Source organism: Callionymus lyra, chromosome 12 (genome assembly GCF_982586985.1).
Source record: "Callionymus lyra chromosome 12, fCalLyr1.hap1.1, whole genome shotgun sequence".
NCBI lineage: Eukaryota > Metazoa > Chordata > Actinopteri > Syngnathiformes > Callionymidae > Callionymus > Callionymus lyra.
The window spans coordinates 13,042,620-13,065,367 of record NC_141829.1 but is presented as its reverse complement, the minus strand read 5'-3'; the positions used below and the strand labels follow the sequence as shown (position 1 = coordinate 13,065,367).

General features: G+C 40.1%; 3 protein-coding genes across 4 annotated transcripts in view; 2 read left to right on the top strand and 1 right to left on the bottom strand.

The window, feature by feature from the left end:
* The first annotated feature begins 606 nt into the window (after positions 1 to 606).
* On the top strand, positions 607 to 5,964 carry dhrs9 (dehydrogenase/reductase (SDR family) member 9). The gene is made up of 5 exons (XM_087804363.1): positions 607 to 656; positions 1,651 to 1,981; positions 3,038 to 3,296; positions 3,365 to 3,528; positions 5,665 to 5,964. Exons 2-5 carry the CDS (start codon positions 1,669 to 1,671, stop codon positions 5,886 to 5,888), a joined length of 960 nt encoding a protein of 319 aa, XP_087660489.1. The 5' UTR covers positions 607 to 656; positions 1,651 to 1,668; the 3' UTR covers positions 5,889 to 5,964.
* Positions 5,965 to 6,129: 165 nt separating this feature from the next.
* On the top strand, positions 6,130 to 10,503 carry LOC148068328 (retinol dehydrogenase 7-like). Of its 2 annotated transcripts, none has more exons than XM_087804362.1 (6): positions 6,130 to 6,222; positions 6,390 to 6,425; positions 6,505 to 6,835; positions 8,023 to 8,281; positions 9,580 to 9,743; positions 9,816 to 10,503. In XM_087804362.1, exons 1-6 carry the CDS (start codon positions 6,220 to 6,222, stop codon positions 10,028 to 10,030), a joined length of 1,008 nt encoding a protein of 335 aa, XP_087660488.1. In that variant the 5' UTR covers positions 6,130 to 6,219; the 3' UTR covers positions 10,031 to 10,503. The 2 variants fall into 2 exon arrangements, with proteins under 2 accessions (XP_087660488.1, XP_087660487.1); XM_087804361.1 differs by having other exon boundaries at positions 6,217 to 6,304.
* Positions 10,504 to 12,248: 1,745 nt separating this feature from the next.
* The window catches only part of lrp2a (low density lipoprotein receptor-related protein 2a), a 70,227-nt gene continuing 59,727 nt past the window's right edge, over positions 12,249 to 22,748 (bottom strand). Inside the window, exons 63-81 of the mRNA XM_087804364.1 lie at positions 22,278 to 22,415; positions 22,084 to 22,206; positions 21,218 to 21,346; positions 21,012 to 21,143; positions 20,811 to 20,942; positions 19,713 to 19,856; positions 19,468 to 19,633; positions 18,365 to 18,493; positions 18,076 to 18,299; positions 17,276 to 17,455; positions 17,081 to 17,200; positions 16,903 to 16,993; positions 16,728 to 16,795; positions 15,803 to 15,920; positions 15,608 to 15,728; positions 15,329 to 15,439; positions 14,842 to 14,958; positions 14,699 to 14,770; positions 12,249 to 14,012 (exon numbers count right to left, since the gene is read on the bottom strand). Of these exons, the coding sequence (XP_087660490.1) occupies positions 13,857 to 14,012; positions 14,699 to 14,770; positions 14,842 to 14,958; positions 15,329 to 15,439; positions 15,608 to 15,728; positions 15,803 to 15,920; positions 16,728 to 16,795; positions 16,903 to 16,993; positions 17,081 to 17,200; positions 17,276 to 17,455; positions 18,076 to 18,299; positions 18,365 to 18,493; positions 19,468 to 19,633; positions 19,713 to 19,856; positions 20,811 to 20,942; positions 21,012 to 21,143; positions 21,218 to 21,346; positions 22,084 to 22,206; positions 22,278 to 22,415 (2,471 nt within the window). The 3' untranslated portion in view covers positions 12,249 to 13,856. The remainder of the gene's footprint in view (positions 14,013 to 14,698; positions 14,771 to 14,841; positions 14,959 to 15,328; positions 15,440 to 15,607; positions 15,729 to 15,802; positions 15,921 to 16,727; positions 16,796 to 16,902; positions 16,994 to 17,080; positions 17,201 to 17,275; positions 17,456 to 18,075; positions 18,300 to 18,364; positions 18,494 to 19,467; positions 19,634 to 19,712; positions 19,857 to 20,810; positions 20,943 to 21,011; positions 21,144 to 21,217; positions 21,347 to 22,083; positions 22,207 to 22,277; positions 22,416 to 22,748) is intronic.

Genomic DNA, 22,748 nt, shown 5'->3' with positions numbered 1-22,748 from the left:
AGATGGTCAGAAAATAAATGAAAGTAGCAAATTTAAAGTACTAAAAGTATTTATATCCACTTCAAAGTTAATAAACAGATTAATATACTCATTTTGTGAGTTAATTTACTTCAGAACTCGTTGATTTGAGGTAAACAACTCCTTAATTTGCTGTTCAATTTTATCTCATCCTTAAGTTTGTGCCTTTTGAATTTGTGACTGAATTGCTATTATTAATTAATTATGATGTCATTTTCCATTTAAAATAATATCTATATGTGAAGATTTTAGAAAACATACAGAGCAACAAAAAAAAGGAATAATAAAATGAACTTATCCAATTTTATCAAACTTTCTTTTCCATATTATTGGTTTTCAGGTTGAAAAACCTCCATGAAAAACATAATAATGTATAGATCATTTAAAATGATTGAGTCAACAATTTCCCATTTGAGAATATTGAATTATATTGTATGTCAATTCTGAGACATCATTTATTTTCTCCGTCACAATCGATGCAGTCCTCAAGCGTGCCCAGCAGATGGTGCTGCTGTCTCCACAGAGAGGGAGCGTCAGGTGTGGAATGCGGAACATGGAAAAAGGAGGAGTTACACTTTACCGGTCACTCTTTCAGCTTCAATTCAGCCGCCAGTGCCTCAAACGCTCGCGGGGGTGAAGTAAGTACAGTGTTTGCTCTCTCCTCTGTGGATCTTCTGTCTCTTTGTTCGGTGTTCTGTTCTCATTTTGAACAAACGTGACGTTTATCGAAGTAGAAGGTGAATACAAATACTCTGAGCTAGTTGAACAGGTGAACTTTTCTCCCCTCCCTCCGTGTACTTGGACCTTGTATAAGAGCTTTTTCCTCGTCATATGTCAAATACAGTTCACACTGTATACAATTGTGCAACTTTTGTTGAACCTTAAACTAGTTGTGCTTTTATTTTTCCTATTATTTGACGTATTATTTCCTTAAGGATGCCGTAAAAACAAACCGTATACAACCTGCACTTCGATACAATCCGCGATACTGATGAACGTGAGATAGTTCGTTGGAATTGTTGCAAATTTAAGTGAAAGTTTTTGTCAAGATATTGTCACAATTTTACATCACACTACGGTTAAACTTCCCGGCGCACCTTTGTTTTGACACGTGTGGGTTTAACAATTATCGTAAAAAAACACCTTTGTGGTAAAACTCTCACACTAAGGCAGATGTGGACAAATTTCGGCCAATTGACTGTATTTATGTGGCCATCATGAGGTAAAATTAGAAACTAATACTTTTATTTCTATGTTTATTTATTTATAATCTCTAAATTTGACTGTGTATTTTTTTGTTGTGACTTTTGTCATTTATGTAACCTCTAAAATATTTACGTGAAAATAGAAACATATCAGGGAAGAAAGCGCGTTTATATCTATATAATAAAAATGTTATGCTGTTGAAATGTAATTAAAGCATACATTTAGCATTTTGGTTTGATTTTATACTTTTTGCTCAACGGCCCCTTAGGGAAATTGAATTGCACACTTAAGTAAAAACTGTCTAGCACCTGTAAGGCATAATGTTTAACTAATGAAAATAAGGATTTTTATTTGAAATAAAGTGAAATGATTGTGTTTAAACTGCGTCAGATATTTGACTTTTTACACAACTTTCAACCCTCACAGCTCCATCAGTCGGAAAAGATGTTCCTGTACCTTGCAGGACTGGTTCCACTCTGGTATGTCTACCGGTGGTTCAAGGAATCGAGGCAGGTGTCGAACAAGGAAGATAAATATGTCTACATCACCGGCTGCGACTCTGGATTCGGCAATCTTTTGGCGCGACACCTGGACCAGCTGGGCTTCCGGGTGATCGCCGGCTGCTACACGGAGAAGGGCGAGGACGATCTGAAGAAGGCCTCCTCGAGCAAACTCACCACCAGACACTTGGACGTCACGGACTCTAAGAGCGTTGCTGAGGTGGCCTCGTTCATCAAGGACCTGGTCGGGCAGAGAGGTCAGTGTGACCCACGCAACCACAACTAGGGAATATATTATGTTCAAATGTTTTCACTGGCGCACACAAGATATTAATGCAAGATACTAAAGCATAGGGGTGCAAAAGTAAGTAAGGAACAGTTATTTGTAAAGCACCTTTCTAGACCAAGGGCAGGAAGCAAAGCTTGAAACAATCAAAAGCAATACACATTTAAAAACTCTAAAAGGCCCAGACAACATAAGACAAACACAGGAGTCAAAGAAAATTAAGAAAAAGCCTGCACAAATAAGAATGTCTTAAGATGTTTCTTGAAGGAATCAGTAGATCCATCAAACACAGAAGGAGAGGAAGATTGTTCCAAAAGCTTAGGAGCAACAGTCTGGAAGGATTTCTCTCCTCTGGTCCGGAAGCGTGTTCAGGAACCATCGGTAGATTCTGATCCGAGGACCTCAGAGCCCGAGCTGGGGTGTAAGGCTCGATCAAATCCCTGATGTAAAGAGGAGCCTGACCATGAATAGATCTGAAAGTAAGAACCTGAATTTAAAAATGGATCCTGAAAGAAACTGGCAGCCAGTGAAGAGTTTTAAGGTTCGGAGAAACGTGAGTTCTTCTACTAGAGCAGGTCAGAATTCTCGCTGCAGAGTTTTTTATCAACTGCAGGCGAGACAGCTCCTTCTTGTTTAGACAAAAATTAACTGTTACAATAGTCCAAACGAGAAGGCACAAACAAATAGATTTTAAGCTCTAAATCATGATCTCACACCAAATATCCATTCTCTTCTTTTTCATTCTTGGTAAACATCCAGTAATTTTCTCATCTCTTTTCACAAGAAGCTTTTCTTTCTTCTCTCTCTGTGCCTTTTCTCATCTGTCCTTCTCCTGTATCTTGAGATCTCTGTCCATCTTAGCCATCCTTTCTTTGACCCCACCCTTTCCTTCATCTAGCCTTTTAAATAATCTCTTGCAGACCTTCACCAAGTCTTGTCATTGCCAGTATCGTTGTAAAACTTGTTTGACGCCGAGATTTTCAGTGACTTCTCGGCTGCATTTCAACCGGTTTGTCTGATAATCTAGGACTGTGGGGTGTGGTCAATAACGCCGGCGTCTCTGCCCCCTCGGGCCCCACCGACTGGCTCAACATCGAGGACTTCAAGAGCATGCTGGCCGTCAACTTGTACGGCGTCATCGACGTGACGCTCAGCGTCATCCCCCTCCTCAAGAAGGCGAAGGGACGAGTGGTCAACATTTCGAGCGTGTTTGGGAGAATCACTCCGTTCGGCGGGCCTTACTGCGTGTCCAAGTACGGGGTGGAGGCGTTCAACGACAGTCTTCGGTGAGACGAGACTCTGGAGATTCCCGTCGATCTCTCTCTCTGCTTCATTTTCACCGTTCGTCTTCCAGTTTGAACATGGCGCCGTTCGGGGTCAAAGTGGCCTGTTTGGAGCCTGGTTTCTTCAAAACGAATGTCACCGACCATAACTTGATGAAGGGCAACATACAGAGGCTGTGGGACAGGTTATCCCAGGACGTGAGGGACGACTACGGAGAAGGTTTCGCAGCTATGGGTAAATAACTCCTTCTCAAAGCCTCCCATTCATCATCTGGCTCTGCCTGTTCTGTTCACCCGTCACCTCCACAAACGTGTCATCGCTGGGTGTGTCAGGCAAGTCTTCAATTACTTAGATAAGAAAAATGTCAGGATTGTTTTTTCGCAACAGACGGCGACAATGACGGTGGACTAATACTAAGAAGTATTTTAAAAGTAATCTTTTATTGAAAATAATTTAATCTGTGACCATCAATCTAGCAGTTATTCTTCCTTCTGTACGGAACCATATCTAAAATAGCTGAAGCCAAGTACAAGGTTTTACCTTGCATTCCTTTAGTTTCCAGGGGGATCAATTATGGCCGGGCAAGTTCCCGCATGTGAAGGTCGTCACAAGAGTGGGTACTTTACAGTGTTGTGAGGTTCATGGCGAGACACAAACTCAAAGAGTCAGATTTGACAGTTGTAAGAAGCGAAGAGAACATCTTATTCTTATCTCACAACTCATCAAACCGTGTTGTTCTGTGGTTCATATCTGCATTCCTCTTCAATGACACTAACATAAACGTCCTTCAAAGAAGGTTATTCTTTAAAGGAAATTGATAAAACACCATTGAATTCATATTTACTGTCAACTAATTCATGTGTGCAACACCTTTAGTACAAATGTCACTTGTTTTGCAAACTTTTAATTGAATCCCTTTTGACAAGGTCTATCTAAATGATTAGGAAAGATAAAAATGATAGATTCCTGGAAAAATATATCATGACACAGGTGACACTGCAATTCAATCAAAAGGCAACTAATTTCAAACTCTCCTGACTCACTCGCATGTTTCAAATGTTGAAGTCTTCCTCTCCAAGATGCAGTAAGTCCCTCATCATGACCATGTTTTGAACTTATTACTTTAAGTTCTCCCCCGTCTGAAATCTTGGCGAACGAGAGGTTGACGTAATAATGGCTTCACTCCTTCTCCATCCGGCTGTAATCACGCCCAGCTTTGTTTATACAACGATTCCCTTGGAGATTGAGACTTCCGGGGATTGATGATGCAAGGTGACAAATTTGATGTTTGACCAATCACAACAGAGTGGGTATGGTTGTTGTAAAGAAGATTTCATCTCCAGAAAAAGAAGGTGTTTTCAGTGGGTGGGGCTCAAGATCATTTACTAATGTAAATATTTCAATGAAAAGAGAGTTTTGTACAAACTGACACTGATGATACAATGTAGTCCAACATCTGTTTAAGACGCACTTAAATCAACACATTAGTTGGTATTTAAAGAACACAATGGATTTATTAACTACAATTCAACTTAAAGCAGCTCACCGGTGCTGTTCATTTCTTAAATATAAAGATGCATGTTGATGTTTCATAAGAGCAAACTTGTCAATATGTAAAAATCCAATGTCAAAATGAGCTCCCAATGGTTAAATTTCTCGTTTTTGCTCATTGATGTTCAGTTTTGACTGACGGCAGAAATTTAGGTTGAGTTTACTTTGAAATATTACTTCCTGCCATCCGTCCAAACCAAACATGTTAACTAAGTCTTGATGTCTGTCATGCTAATATTTTGATTGGTTATGGGGCGCCCTAAAGCTGTCTATTGAGAGCAGTTTTGGATATGATTCTAGAATCTCGTGTTTAAACAAGAGCAATGGCTTACGGCGAGAAACGCAGCCCAGCCAGGAGTTAAAATGATGGGATGGATGCCAATAGATCTTGTGGAATGTTCCTTTACTGTTTTGCTTTTCCATATTTTTCAAAAGACAGTTTTATTTGTGTCTATCAGTTAAAAATACTGGAGTTATACTTTTTTTTTGTGATGGAGATCGAGCAACCTGTTTTGACTTTTACTATTGACCAAGGGTGTCCAATTTTTTTTTGATGAGGGCCACATTGAATCAAGAAAAATCGAGCGGGGCCAAAATGAAGACCAAGAGTTGTCTCATTCATTAGTTTTAAATATAATCACACGACCATCAACCCATTCAACACACAGTTGCTAACTTCTTCACAGACGGAAATAAGAATTGAGTCGAATAGAAAAGTTTAATATAAAATAAAAGATTTATGGGTGAATAATACAGTTTGTAATTCTTTTAAAAGCAAATCTTCATCTGAAAATGACGCGTCATTTCTTTTGTTTCCAGCCATCAAAAAGCTGGAGTCGGATATCAACCATCTTGCAGACGGCGACCTCATGAAGGTGGTGAACTGTATGACCCACGCGATCTCCGCCGTGCACCCCCGTACTCGCTACTCTCCTGGATGGGACGCCAAGTTCATCTGGCTGCCCCTGTCGTACATGCCCACCTGTATAACTGACTTTTTATTCCGTGAAATGGGTTATAAACCTAAAGGCTCTCAACTGTAACAGGATTTCAACAATGGTGGCAACTGTAACTATAAAACTGCTCCACAATGAATAAAACTTTTTGCCTTATTGATAATTTCTGCCTCAGACTTTTTACCTTTACTACTCAAAACCTTTGAACAGGTAACCACCCGTATGCACTTGTTTCACGCCAGACTCTTATATAAGTTTATCTGAGTTCAATGCTGTTATCAGAGAAGGTCAAGTTGCACAACAACATGCTCCTGTGACTCCAGCGTTATGTTGGCGGACGCTAACTGCGCAGACGCCTTGAAATCGGAGGTGAACTTCGCTCCCAGCCGATCGCCTCGACGGTCAGTTAGCTGCAGCCATGGTGAGTTAATGCAACTTTGTATTTTGACAGTTTTCATCCAGATAAAGTTAAAAGACAGTCCTCAAAGGTAATGGGGGTGAAGGTCAGTCAATGTTGTCGCTTTAGCTCATAAGAAAATGGATGATTTTAGAGAATGATTTGTTGAAAATAAGTTCTACTTCTCTAAGGTTTCCACTGAAGAACTAGTGAAAGATACATTAGAGGTAAGAATATTATATATATATATGTATACACTTTGATATTCTTGCATGGTTGTTCAAACTAACCGAGTTCGTGTTGCAGATCATTTTATCCAACCCCGGATGGTCTTTTACGATAGTCCTGCTTGCGTATGTCGCCATCTGGTGGTACGTCCGGGGGTCGTCGGAGGTCGGTGGCTTCGGCCAGAAGCATGTGGTCATCACAGGGTGTGACAGCGGGTTCGGGAATCTTCTGGCCCGGCAACTGGATAAGAAAGGCTTCCACGTGGTCGCGGCGTGTCTGTCGGAGAAAGGGGCAGCAGATCTGTCTTCGCTGACCTCCCCCAGACTCAAGACCCTCCTGCTGGACGTCACGGAGACCGAGAGCATCAGGAGGATGGTGGAGTTTGTCAGCAAAGAAGTGGGGGAGAGAGGTGAGTAGGGGGTGAGGTGAGTAGGGGGGAGAGGGGGTGCCAGTGAGAGGAAGGCACTGGGAGAGATAACCTGGACCCGACCCATCAATCCCTGACCGTCCTCCTCTGGGGAGGACTTCATTTCAACTTGTCCAGAGAAGATTCTGTCGACATGAATCTTTTTTTGCAGCTTCATGAAACTTTATCGTTACCAGGAAATAGTTTTTGGTCAAAGTGTAAATGTACTTTCACTCTTTTTTACTCTTTTTTTTTTTTTTTTTTTTTTTTTTAAGTAGTCGACGTGTTTTAAAATATTTATGTTTGAATTGTTTGGAGGTATATTTACTTCTTTATTATTCCATTAAAAAAAAAAAGTTGCTTAAGAAAAAAAAAGGTTTCATAATAAAAACGTACCTTCAATAAAAAAGTGTTTAATGAGAAAATTAAAAAAATTAAAACTTGTTTTAGTCAAAAGAAAAATATTATCGATCGAAAAAGTAACTCTTTTTGAATGCTCTTATACAAAACAGAAGTTGCTGTAATAAACAAAAAAAGAACATTTAAATAAAATTAAAAACGTTCAATATCAATAATGTAGATCTCAATTAAAAATATTTATTTAGCTTTTATGAAAATAAATTCAATACAAAAAAAAAATTCAATTAAAAACGGAGACGAGTGTAAATAAAAAACAAATTGATTGGGAAAAGAAGTTCGAAAATATTTGTTCTACTAAAGCAACAAGTTTTTTAATCCAAAAAGTTCCTCCAAAAGAAAAATATTTACATTTTAAAGTAAAAAAAAGTCGCTTTAATCAAAATAAATAAATATATCCCATAAAATTGTGATTTATAATGATGTGACGAATAAAAATATGAAGTTGGATAAAGGAGTTGCTTCAATCAAAACAAAACAAACAAAAAAAAAATTCTCTAATAAAAACAAAAAGTTGCATCAATTAAATAAAAAATCCCAGTTCAAGAAAGTTTTGTTTTTTTTGATTTGAATAATGAAAAGAATCAAAAATACCTCCTAGGAATTTGAGCAATAAATATTTGTGTGTCATCGTCACGTCACTATATCGTCGATATAAATGCAACCAAATCTGTTTGATCAAGTTGATCACTGAGAACCATCACCTCAGGTTTATCGTTGCTGAACATCCGCACGAGCGTCAGGTTCTGTGTTCATCGTCTGTGGCCCCTCAGGTCTGTGGGGTCTGGTCAACAATGCGGGCAGGTCTACTCCCATGGCCCCCTCGGACTGGCTGCAGTTGAAGGACTTCGAGAAGATCCTGGACGTGAACCTGGTCGGGGTCATCGAGGTGACGCTCCAGTGTCTGCCGCTCCTGAAGAAAGCCAGAGGTCGAGTGGTGAACGTGGCCAGTATCCTGGGGAGACTGTCCCTCACCGGAGGAGGCTACTCTGTGTCCAAGTGGGGGGTGGAAGCCTTTTCCGACAGCCTCAGGTGTGATGTAGCTTATGCTCCGTGGAGCTGCAGAAACTTCTGTACTTGCAGCACTTGTTACTACTTTATGCAAGTATTTTTGACAATATATAATCATAAATATATATATATATATATATATATATATATATAAATTATACAGATATAAATGATGATATGTCTTATGAAGGTTGATAGCGTTATCATAAGCTAATGTAGCAATTGCTAAAATTAGCTTAGAAGTAAAAACATGTATTTAAAAACAAATATGTATATTTTACTTTAATAATCTTCAGATTGCACTACGAAAACGCCTTTAAAAAGCAGGAGAAACTTTGTTTCAGTTTGTTTATTTTTCTTTGCAATTAGCAAAACCACTAGCAAATATAGCTAATAGCATTAGCGGCCACTTAGCAAAAAGTAGTATTCTTGTAGTATATTTAATCAAGTAGACTTAAAAATAAGTATACTAACTAAGGTATATGTACTATTTAAGTCTATAGTTTAGTTTATAAAGTATACTTGAAGTTTACTCAAAGTACCCTATTCTTTATACTACTTTGCTATTAAAAGTTTTGGTATTCACTTTAATAAACAATCGTAAATTCATGGTAAATTGCACCATGGGACGCGAACCATCAACCTTAGGTTTATCAGGCATACAAGTATATTGTATAATAATCGTGTACGTATACATCAGTGTAATATTTAGTATAGTAAGTCTAAAGTGAACTTCAAGTATATTACTTAAATTCTATTATAAAATATGTTTTCTCTTAGTATGCTTCAATGTACATTTGTACATTTTGCTCAAGAATCTAAAAGTAAACCTCAAGTATACTACCTCAATGTTAGTATAGAATAACTATACTCTTAGTACATTTAAATATACATGTTTTTTCAAAGGGGTTGCTCTAAAAAAACAACATTTAATTCCTATAGTAACAAAGTCGTTCTCAAAAAACAAATATGTTTTTAAAAAAGGGTTAAAGAAACTAGTTCAACTTTAACGAAATAACTATAGGATTGAGCATATTTCGGTCGTTACAGAAATAATATAAGTAGATTTGATCATGATTAGCATCATGAGCTAGCTAGTAGCATTAGCACTTGTTAGCATCATGATGGAAAACATTATAAATCCACTTAAATTAATCCAAGTTAAAAAATTATATCTTAGAGCTAATGTTTTCCTCTCCAGCTGTTAGATGTCGGGTGCAATTAAAACTTTATTTGAGATCTTTTATTTAAGTTATTATTATGGTTTAAGCTGGTTGCATATTTAAAAATGTTATCAGTGTTTTCCTCGTCACTTGAAGGAGGGACATGCACCACTTTGGAGTCAAAGTCAGCATCATAGAACCGGGTTTCTTCAAGACCGCGGTGACCCGGGCGGATCTCTTCGAGGCCGACATGAAGAGGCTCTGGACCGGACTCCCGCAGGAAGTCAAGAACTCTTACGGGCCGACGTATCTCGACGAATGTGGGTCGCCGCGAACATCAAAACGCTTTTTCTTTTTTTGTGGCAAATACTAACAGAAACCGTGTGTTGCAGTTATTAAATTTCAAGACTTCACTCTGGACGTGTTGTGTAGCAAAGATCTCGGGAAAGTGACGTCGTGTATGGAGCACGCCTTGAGCGCCTGTAGCCCGAAGACCCGCTACAGTGCAGGCTGGGACGCCAAACTCTTGTGGATTCCTCTGTCGTACTGTCCGTCTTTTTTCTCCGACTTCCTTCTGAGCCTGTTGTTCCCGTCGCCCAGAACTTAACTTTTATTGTTTTCAATAAAAACAAGAAAAGGTTTCGATGGGGAAAAAAAATAGTTGTTTTCAATTGAAAAACGTTGCTTTGATATTAAAAAATTAAACGATAAAGTTTGTTCTTCTCAAAAAAGATTTCTATAAGAAATTAGTTAAATAAGCCTCAAACAAAAAACATTTAAAATAAAATAAAGTTGTGTAAATCAAAAAAACAGTTGCTTTAAATCGAAAAAGTTGCTCTAATAAAAAAGATTTCGATCAAAGGTTTTTTCAATTAAAAGAAAAAGTTGCTCTAATACAAAAAGCAAATATTTTGCCTCAAATAGTTTCAAACTAAAGAGTTGCTTCAGTAAAAACTACAGTTCTCAATCAAAAAAAGGTGATTAAAGACAAAAATGGTAATAAAAAAATCTGCTTGAATTGAAAAAGATTTAACGATAACATTTTTGCTTCAATTAAAATGAAATGTTTTAATAAAAAAACATTTTTAATCAAAGTTGCTTGAATACATATATAAAAAAAAACTGTTGCTTCAGTGAAATGTACATTTTGATTTACAAAAATGCTCAAATATATATAAAAAGATTTCAATCAAAATATATTTTCTATACTAAAACACAAAAATAGAACAAACTTTATGAACGTCATCAATTTAGTAAAATTACATAAAGCTATAGTTTCATCAAATAATTTGTATAATTTTTTTCTATTTAAATATGTCAAAGGTTATTTTAAAACTCGAGTTTAAATGTAATCATGTAGAAATGCGTCCGATAGCTAATGTTTTTTTTCATGTTTTTATTAATTAGATTAGATAACATTTTTTTAGTTTTTGTTATTTTTCTTCCCTCAAAAATAAGTTGCCAATAAATAATTGGGTAAAAACATGCCAATTATTTCATATTATAAGAAATGTATCTTATTTAACTTCTGTAATAAAATATCAAGGTATAATGACATCTATTTTTACATTTTTAGTATTTGTTCCTTCTTTCTTTTAGCTTGACGACCCCTTACACCAGTCACAGTATTTAAAGCGACCCTTAGGAAAAAAGTAATAGCCCGCCCCTAGTGGACGAACGAAGATCAACAAGTGGGGGCCGTTCCCGGACGGCTGCAGCCCCATTGCCCCCGCCCTGCCCGCACAACCGTGGCCCCCCTGTGACCCGGGGGACCTGGGCCGGTGCCTGGCCATTGCTCCCCCGGGCTCATGCGGTGGCACTCGACCCGGCTACTGGCCGTGTCCGCAGGGTATTGGGGGGGGCTCCGCCGCCGCTGCTGTGGTGGATCCCTATCTCCTTGACTCGGTCCCCTGCTATGGACTTGGTGGCAGCCTGACGGTCTGGGGGTCTTCCGTGGCCCGGCCTGGCCCCGGGGCTCTATCCCCTGACTGGTTCTTCTGGCTGCCCCTCTGCCCCGGTGCCTGCGCCTGGTGCCTCCCCCTCTCTGCTTCCTCGGTCGTCCTCGCCTGTGCTTGCCCTCTCGCGCCCCCGGTGGTGGTCCGCCTTCTCGCTGGTGTTTGGGGTCGGCTCTGGTGGTTATCTCGCCTGCCGGGTCCTGGTCTCCCGCGGGTTCCTGCCGCGGACGGGCCCCTGTGTCTGGATCCTGCTGTGCTAGGTATGTGCCCTCTTGCCTGGCTATTTCAATACCCCCCCCCCCCCCCCCTATATATCTTCACCCGTCACCGGAGTCTGTATACCTGTGTATTGTATACATTTGTCCCAAACCCACACCTTTTTATTTCTCTCCCGGAGCCCCAGGGCTCCACCTCCAGAGCTGCTGCTGATCCAGGATCTTCACCACGTCATCAGATCCCGAGTTCTCTCCAGCACCTCCATGGACCCTCCTACACTCTCTTTTCTCTCACTATATCCTCCCTCACTCCTCTCCTTATCCATCTGTCTACCCCCCCATCCTTCCTCCCAGCCGGTCAAAGCGGCAGGCCGTCAACAATGAGTCTGGTTCCGCTCGAGGTTTCTGCCTTCTAAAAGGAAGTTTTTCCTCGCCATTGCTCACTGTACAGCTAGTGTTTTGTTTCTTGCTCTTTGTTGAATTGCTGGGATCTATTTTTCCTTAATCAACTATAGTCTTATTTCAACTGTATAGTGTCTTGAGATAACTTTGTTATGATAAGACACTTTAAATAAAATTGAATTGAAATTGAATTGAAGTGGTCATTCATGAAACAACGTCACAAAATAGAAAATTTATTCATTCATGTCTCAGCAGCAGCAGAAATTTAACCAACATAAAACATTTCATTCTGAATGATCACAATATATCTTTGCTCCGATAATAAAAACCTTATAAGAAAAGAAAAATCATTAGTCTTTATATAAAAAAAAAGTCTGATCTGCAGGTGAAGTGTCTGGTATTTCAGCACATAAATTAACTTCACATTCAAGTATTCAACTCAAAAAAAACATGGCGGCCATTATTCTCTAGCGAATCACGGAGAAGTGTTGATTGAAAGTCGGGTTCGTTACGTTGATTCAAAACAATTATTTGCTACTTTCTCTGCCAGGCGTTCGAGGCGAGGAAACTGTTCAAAATGTGCGTCAATGGAAGCGTGATTTTCGTATAAAATGACAGCCGAGAATGTTGATTTAATAGTTTCTAAGACGTCGTAAACGTCGCGCACGCGATAGAATTTGCACTCGTTCTCGTTCAAGTCTAGTATTTTATCGCCTTTTGGACATTCCAGTAATATTTGTACAACTCGTACAACCCTGTACTAGTATTCCAGATGATCTGCCTCGGCCGGTTTCCAGGGTAAATTAAGAATATGTAGGCATGCTTGCCCTTCCTTCTAAAATGTCACTGTTTATTTCCTGAATTTACTCGTCTTCTCCTCAACATCTCTTGACCTTTTCCAAGATCCCTACCTTGGACTGGGTATTGGAACTTTTTTGGAACACGCTTAAATACTTCGGTAGTACCAAGTATTTTTGGTGCCACGTTCGGAACCACGCGCGATCAAAATTTATTTTCTAAATCTTTTCCTCTGTAAGGAAACAGCTTGTTGAAATTAAATCCACAAACGCATTTGTTTTTGGGGCCTTCGGGTCACCTTGACCCAGAGACAACACAAGGGATACCACAAACACATTTGTTTTCAGGGCCTTTTTCAATCAATTATTGGAAAAAAAATGTGTTCAATATAGAAATGATTGAATGAAATGATGAACTTTATGTGTAAAAGAGAAATATTTTATTTTGAAAATATTCTAATTTAATCCAGAAACCAGTATCGAAGTGAAAGTATTGGTATGATCCCCAGTATAATTTTTTTTAAATAAATACCGAAAATTGTCGCTAAAACCTTGAGACCGATAATGGATAGTAGTAGTAGTTTGTTCGCAAACTCTCATCATTTCCTGATCCTTCTCTGACGTTGAATTTCAGCTTCAGATTGTCGCAACAAACATCTTCGATTCGTACACAAAAATGAACTAAAACACAGGTTTTTTTCAGTTTCCTCGCCTGGAACGAGTGTCAGAATCGTGAATCCGTCGTCCTGCCAGCCCTGAAAGTGTTGAGGTATATAAGCATGAAAGTTGAACGGACAACATTTCAAAGTTTGATTTGAAGGTTTTTACGAATGCTGTGAAAAGTATCTATGAAAACAAACAAAAATCTGTTCAAATTTACAAATATATAACAAGTTTATCAACATCTCTATCAGCAGCGTCTGTGCAAAGATTTACAGTTTGTACATTAGAATTGGCATAAGAAACGTAGAAGGCAAAAGTCATCTCTTCATAAATCTCGATTAGATGCGTCTACACAGTCTGCATAAAAAAATAAATTCTGTGCAAAGTGTGTTTGTGGAGGATCAGGCGTCGCTGTCCTCTCGGACCAGACTCGCCGTGTCTTTGAAAGTGTCCTCGGTCGGGGAGAAGACGCTCGGGCGATCTTTCCTGGAGAGTTTCCGAGGCGGGGCGGGAGGTTTGGAGGTGGACTCGGCTCCCGGCGTCTTGTCGTCCTTCATCTGGGACCAGATCAGATCATGTTGTATCCAAAATAAATCCTTGTTTTAATCTACTTCTCAGTGAACAGATGGAGCATGAATGCTCCTCCCATGATCCGACACTAATAGACTCAGGGACTTATTATTTAGATTGTTTAATTCTGAGTTTGGGGGCAGGAGTGAGAGCATCCATCCATCCGTCCCTTCATCCATTCATCGATCGATCCGTCAATCCATCCATCCATCCATCCATCCGTCCGTCCCTTCATCCATTCATCGATCGATCCGTCAATCCATCCATCCGTCCGTCCCTCCGTCCGTCCGTCCATTGATCCATTCGTCCATCCATCCATCCATGCATCCATCCATCAGTCCATCCATCCCTACATCCATTCATCAATCCTTCCGTCTGTCCGTCCGTCCATTCATCCATTCATCCATCCATCAGTCCATCCATCCCTACATCCATTCATCGATCCATCCGTCAATCCATCCATCCATCCATCCATCCATCCATCCATCCATCCATTCATCCATCGGTTGTCCATCCCTTCATCCATCCATCCATCCATCCATCAGTCCATCCACCTGTCCATCCATCCCTTCATCCATTCATCGATCCATCCGTCAATCCATGCATCCATCCATCCATCCATCCATCAGTCTATCTATCGGTTCATCCATCCCTTCATCCATCCAGGACTCACCTCTGAATACGAAGGGTTTTCAAACGTCGTGCTGGGCTTTAACTTCCTCTTGAAGAAGCTCCACTTGGACTCCTGTGACCCCGACACACATGTCAGCACCAGCGTGAGACTCTGGGAGGTTCTGAGGTTCTGAGGTCACTCACCTCCACGGGCGCGCTGACCACAGTCGTGGTGTTGACCACGGCGGCCGGCTGGTCCGCTCGGTACACTGGGTTCTCGAAGTTGTTCTGGAGCTGCTCGCCTCCCATGTTGACCGTCACCTGGTGAACAAACATCATTTCTACAATAATCTCTCAATTACCATCAATCTTCAATCACAGAAATGATTGATGTTGTCAAGGTGACCCGAAGTCCTCGAAAACAAATGTGTTTATGGTATCCTTTGTGTTGTCTCTGGGTCAAGGTGACCCAAAGGCTCCGAAAACAAATGTGTTTGTGGTATCCCTTGTGTTGTCTCTGGGTCAAAGTGACCCGGAGGACAAATGAGTATGTGGTATCCTTTGTGTTGTCTCTGGGTCAAAGTGACCCGGAGGCCAAGGAGGTCGTTCACAAGGGTTACAAACTAATCTGATGCTTAAATTCAAAGGTTCAAAATATCGAAGGCTCTGATCCATGAAGGTGGAGTCGCACCTGAGTGGCGTGAATGACTGCAGGGTCGCCCGGCGCTCCTTCAGCTGAGGCGAAGAGTGGGTTCTCGAACGTGACGGGCTTCCTCCCCACTTGTAGGGCAAAATTGTCACCCTGTGAAAAAAAATCAGTCCACATTCATTTCCAATTGAATTACATTTTTTAAATCACAAAATGGCTCAAAACAAACATTAACGAGGAGCCGACAGCGAAAGAACCTTCAGTTAAAAAATGACTGGAGAACGCGACTGTAAACATCACGTTGAAAGACCATGAACTCACCATATGCACCGTCGTGTCAATGAATGACACCCCGAGACGTGAAGGTCCCAGGTCCACATCGTCACCCGAGTGGAACATCACGCCGTTGCCCGTGTCGCTGGACTTCACCAAACTGCTGAGGCTGCAACAAAAACGAAAACACAAACTTTCAGAGCTTTGAACTGGTCTGAGGGGACTTCAGGTCGGGCGTCGTACCTGGGCAGCTTCGGCATCGACGGGATGAAGGATCCAGTTCGTCTGTAGTTGAGGAAAACCCCGGACGCCAGGGCTCCGGTGACCAGGACGATGATGACCACCAGCAGGACGGCAACAGCTGGACACAATGTTTGGACATTTTTACACCTCTGACAAGAGCCTACAGACCCACAATCTGACCTCCTGAAGGTCCACATAAACCTCGACCTGGACTTGTGTTATCTCAGGGACAAGGTGACCCGAAGCACCGAAAACAAATATATTTGTGGTATCCCTTGTGTTGCCTCTGGGTCAAGGTCAACGACCCTGGCTTCCATAAATAGACATACAGTGGTGGAGGTCATTCACCTTGACCCAGAGACAACACAAGGGATAACAACATTTATTTGAACCTGCATGTGCCCATAATGCTTTGCCGCCCAGCAAACCAATTACAGCTTTGGATAACTTTAGACTTAGCATTAACATAGACTGAGCATTTCAATACAGTATTGTGGCAACCAATGACCCATCACTAAACAGAGCTCGGTGTAGAAAGGCATCATGGGACTATTCCTGATGGCACCATAAGTAAGGTGGGAGCGGTAATTAGAGCCTCCTTTTAACTTGCTACAGCAAACAGCAACACTCTAGAAAGTTAAAAATAACACTGTATTACATATAGAATAATACATTATATTACATGTGATAAAGTATTTTTAACAATTATTACCTTACTCTTAAATTCTTATGGCAAACTCATTTAATGATATAATTTCTTTTTAATTTTATTTTCCTTTTAGTACTTGATTTTTCTGTTTAAAAAGTGTACTTCAACTTTATTTACCAATTAAATATTTAATTGCATTTTTAAAAATCAGCTAAAATGTCTTATTCATCAACAAATCCGGGTCACATATAAGTTAAAAGTAAAGGGGGGACGTACCTGTCCCTGGTGGTGCTCCCTTTGAAACTCCAACGTCACAGAACTTTCCCATGTAACCGTACGGACACCTAGAAAAACCACCATCATAATCACGCAACGATTGCATCTCATCTTGCTAGAAGAGGGGAAACTACGACCGGGTCGTCGGTGCGATTCCGCCGTTACAAAAACTCACTTGCACTTGGGCAAACCAGCCTCATCCGTGTAGCAGGTTCCTCCGTTCATGCATCTGCATGCACGCGGCATGGGAACAGGCGCCTCAATGGCTGCGGGAGCGAGAAGCCGAAGCAAAAGTCAGGCCGACGATAAAAAAGCGGGCGTCGTGCAGGGAGGAAGCTCGTCGCGGTTCGTACCTGCGTCGCACTGAGTGGAGTCCGAGTCCAGGGGAGCAGAACCCTGAGGGCAGGCGCAGGAGTAGCCGGTCGGCTGGAGGAGACACAGGTGACTGCAGGCGTTCTCGCATGGATTTGGCACTAAAGACCCAGTGGAGACGTAAAGTGTTTAAACTTGATCGCAGTGTTGTTTGAATATCAGGGTCAGTCTCGAACCTGATTGGTTGTGACGATGCTCCTGGTAGATCCGCACGTGGGTCAGCCAGGGATTGATGGTCAGAACTTTGGTTTTAGTCCCACTGCCGAACTTGTTGGTCCTCCAAACCTCGCCTTTCTCCTTCGTGGTCCAGTACACGTGTCCCTCGAACAGATCCAGGCTGTAGGGGTTCCCGATATCTACGGAAGGAGGGTCAACAAAATATTTATACACTTAAATATTGGGATATTTTCTTTCGATATTGAACAGAACTGTATCGATTATTTATTTATTTTCAGTCTTTTATGGTTTATATTTAAATGTTTATTTATTTCTATAATACATAAAAGACCTTGTGTGTTTAAAATAAATATATATATTTTTTAAATGTACTAATAACATGTAAGTATTCGCGGCGTTTGTTCATTTTTGTGTTGCAATTAAACTTCCGGCAGCTAGATGGTAGCACTCATTTGTTCCTCCGCATTTAAAGGAACAATTATATCCAGCAAGAGCACATTGAAGACTGAGGACGAGAGGATACAGTCGACTCCAGCAGCTTTTAAAACTGATGTTTGGACATATTTTGGTTTCAAAAACAAATGAAAACAGTTACGACTTCGTCAAGAGTCATGTGGTCTGTAAATTCTACAACACCAGAGTCAAGTACTTGACAATACTACAAATATATCCTTTTTACTACAGTATCACAATATATTGTACCATTATCTTGACACGTATCATATCATCAGATTCTTGCCAATACTCAGCCCTATCAGAGATAATCAAATACAGCTGCAAGTCGATGACGAAGACTGACCTCCTGATATGATGATCTTCCGGTCGGTTCCGTCGGGCTTTATGGATTCTATGATGTTTTCTTTGGAGTCGCACCAGTAGATCCTGTTTCCGTTCATGTAGTCCAGAGCGAGTCCAGTGGGCCAACCGATATCCTGGGAATCCACCAGCAACTGACGGTGTTGACCGTCCATCCAGGCGGACTCGATCTTGGGTGTTCGACCCCAGTCGGTCCAGTAGAGCATCCTGTGATCGGATGTCAGTGAGTGACACCAGAACCAGAATCGCGGCGGGTTCAAGTCTTTACTCACCCGAGAGCTGGGTTGACCACGATGGCGGCCGGTTGTTCCAAGTCCGTGTGGATCAACCACTTCCGGTACCGCCCGTCCAGTTTGGCCACTTCAATTCGATTGGTGCCAGAATCTGTCCAGTAAATGTGCCTGGGAACATGAATACATGTATATATGGTTTGGGTCAATCTACAAAACTAGTGTTTTTCGTGTCCGGTCTACGTCCTGAGTTTTCAAGGTTTTTAGAGTAAAATGTTAATAGTAGAGTTAATGTAAAAATACATTTTACACTCATTATTACCAAAGACATGATTACTGATCTATAGCAAGGTAGAAACAACTTAATGACAATAGGGGCAGAAATATAATTATATATATATATATTCATTCATTTTCATTTTTCATCATAGTTCTATCATACATCATAAAATAACTACATTTACAATTTAAATAATATATTAAATATTTACAGCCTTTGTGTCATTTTTGTGTTTTAATTAAAATTCCGGCCACTAGGTGGCAGCAGTCATTGCAGTCATTGCTTCCTCTGCAGTTAAAGGAACAATGAAATCCTACGAGATCCTGGCGATAACTGAGGACGAGAGGATACAGTCAACTCCGGCAGGTTTTAAAGCTGATGTTTGGACATATTTTGGTTTCAAAACAAATGAAAATAGTTACGACTTCGTCAAGAGTCATGTGGTCTGTAAATTCTGCAACACCAGAGTCAAGTACTCGACAATACCATGAATATTTCCTTGTTACTACAGTATCACAATATATATCGTATCGCCAGATTCTTGCCAATACATACTCCTACATCAACTCATGAAATACATTACTTTAACATTGGTTTTGATTTTATAAGTACAATTATTGACATCTATCATCTACGTTCCTTATCTTTTCTTAAACACTGACGTCTTTATAAATCACAATATCGACATTTATCGTCTTTGATGTTGAGCCAACCATCCGGCCACGTAAAATGATTGCGTTTGTTTTGCTTTTTATCTACACCTGGGTCACGATACACAGTAGTATAGTAGTATCGATGAATATGTGGGTCAAACATATGTTACATTATACACGTTGAAAGTGATTTAGAATTGAGCTCAAATTACCCGCCGACCCAGTCCACAGCGATGCCCTCCGGGTTGGAAACGTATCTCAGGTTCAGGTCAACGTCCTTCACTGGGTTGTTGCCGTGGTCGTTGAAGGTGGTCATGTAGGCCCGTTTGATGGACCCGAACTGTGAGCCGCGACCCAGCACAGTCCAGTAGACGACACCTGGTGTATAACATGTAAACAAGACCGAATTCATTATGAGCGTGTGTTTGATCCAGATTCAGTTGAGAACGTGACGCACTCAGGCCGTCTCGGTCAGGATCCCACAGGTAGTCCAGAGCTTGGATGTGAGCAGAGTTGTCCACGTAGTCGGAATATTCCTCCGATGACAGGTTGAAGCGCCGGATGCGGACGTTATCTGGCAGCAGCAGCACCGGTGGGTTTCCTGGGGAGGAGAAGAAACCATCAAGAAATATGTGGAGGTTTTTTGTCCAAAAATAAATAAAAAATAGACAATTATACAGTTAATAATACAGTTAAAAAGCATTAGTCATTTATTTAGGTTCACACACACCAGCAGACACAAACTCACAAATACCCACGCACACAATACACACAATACACACATAAAACACTAACTCACTCACACACACACGCATACACACAGACATGCACAGACGCACACACAGGCACAGACGAACATACACATACATACTGTACATACACAGAATCAAATACACACACACAATGAAATGCAGACGCACACACATACATACACAGAACCAAATACACACACACACGCACTGACAGATACACATACATGTGTCATCTTGTTCTTCCTCTTTATGTGTCATCTTGTTCTTCCTCTTTATGTTCTTCTTATTTTATTTTTTATGTATTATTTTTTATTGTTTATCAAAAATTGCTGGCTATTGGTAAAAAACAATTTCCCAAAGGAGACCTCCTGAGGGATCAATAAAGTTTTACCTTACCTTACCTTACCTTACATACATACACAGAATGAAAGACACTCACACACACACATACATTCACACACACACTCACAAACACCCACTAAACAGACACACACACATAGAGTCACACACATACACTCATAAGCACACACACTGACAAACACACATTGACAAACACACACACAAACAAACCACTTTGTTACTCTCGTCTTTAATGTTGATTATTTATGTTGTCGTATGTGGTTTTGTCTGTGGAAATGTTTATTATAACATTATAACATCCTTCTGTCAAACCTTTACTTTGACCTTTAAATACTTTTCAACGAACAGAAATGACTCACAAAGCTCAACCTTAACAACGTCTAGTCGACCAACATCATGTTTCACACACGTTTAACTCTCTAAATGCATCTATTAAAACTCACCCTGGGCCGCACACTCGGTGCCGTGAGGTTCGCCGTACGACACGAATCCTTCTGCACAGAAACACTCGTAGCTTCCCTTCGTGTTCTTGCACTGTTGCGGGCAGATGCCGAACACCTCGCACTCGTCGATGTCTGTGGACGAACGACAACACGCGTGAGTCACGTCAGCTGCTGAAGCCTCTACACACGCGTGTCAGTCACCTTCACAGCTGTGCTTCTCCGTGGATTTGGGCTTGAAGCCGGACATGCAGGAGCAGAGGAAGCCTCCGTCCGTCAAGTCGGTGCAGTTGTGCTCGCAGATGTTGTCGCTGCAGGTGTGGCTGCTGTTCTGGTCTGAAAGAAGGAGAAAGAAAACGTTATTCTTCAATCCAAATACTCTTATTAATGGTCTTGCTTGTTGTACTTACGGCAACCGAGCTCGTCGGTCTGGTCGCCGCAGTCGTCGTAGTCGTCGCAGGCGTACTCCAGAGGGACGCACTGACTGTTGCCGCACTTGTACTCTTCGTCCGAGCACGGACCGTGAGTTGGACTCTGGCCTGAACAAGAAACCGACAAAACTCATGGAACAGAAACACTATATTTTATAGAAGTATTTCATTAGAATATTCTACACTTGAATTTAATGATTACAATTTTAAGCTTTTAATTATTTCATTGAAACTTTCAATAATAAAAGGTTGAATAAGTTGTTTTTTAAAGAATTTAATTTTAAAAAATGGAGAATTTTCTAAATTAACCTTTTCTTCTTCTTTTTTTTTTACACAATTTTATTACGTAAAATATATTTAATAAATATAAATATATAAACACATTATATAAATTAATTTTTTTAATATTTTATATTTATTTATTTATTGTCTGCTGATGCTATTATACTACTTAATTATACATTTTTATATTTAATTAAAAACACTATAAATTAAAAGATATATAATTTAGGACTTTTATTTTTTAATTATTGGATTTATTTGATAAAACTTTGTGTAAATAAACATGAATTCATAAATAATTTACAGATAATTGTAATTAAATTATTAAAAGAAAAACTAAATCAGCCCTTCAATATATAAATCTGTAAATTAAATGATTAAATCAAAATAAAATAAACCTTTTAATATAGAAATGATTGAATTAAATGATTAAAAAATATAATTCAATGCTTAAGCTTGATAAAGAATTCAAAGTTTCAACATTTGAAATGTTAAATTCAACTATTCAACGTTCTGATGGTAAACTTCCATAGTATTTTCCGGGGCAGTAACGACTGACTCACAATTCTCTTGTCTCTCATCGGAATTATCTCCGCAGTCGTCCACAGAATTACACAGTTCGTGACTGTAGATGCAGCGATTGTTGTCACAGCGAAACCTAAACGGATTCTCACACTGAATATCCACTGAGAGAGAGAGAGAAAACGATCAATCAAATCTGGTGATTTTCTGTCAAAGGATTGAAGTTTGTACTCACAGCAATGCCGAAGCTCCTCGTCTGAATTGTCTCCGCAGTCGTTGTCTCCGTCGCACTTCCAGTTGGGCTGAACACACATGTGGTTGTTACACTCGAACAGAGACGGAGGGCAGTAGGTACCGTTGGGATAACGAGGAGCTAGAAGTCAAGAGAGATCATCGATTGTTAATGAAAGAAACAACTTAACATTTTGAATAAAGGATAATAATAATAATAACGTTTATTCATATTGTACCTTTCAAACATGCAGTGCTTTATCATTACAGCAAAATTACATTTGTTTTAACTCATAGATTCATTTAAAAAAGATTTAAAAAATAACAACAGCACAATATTAACAACAATATTTAAGACAAGATGAGTGAATGTGTAAATAAAATAGCATTTAAATCAATAAAAATAAATTGTGTAACAGACATGAACACACACACATACATGCAGGTACACACACGCACACACAGCTAAACACAC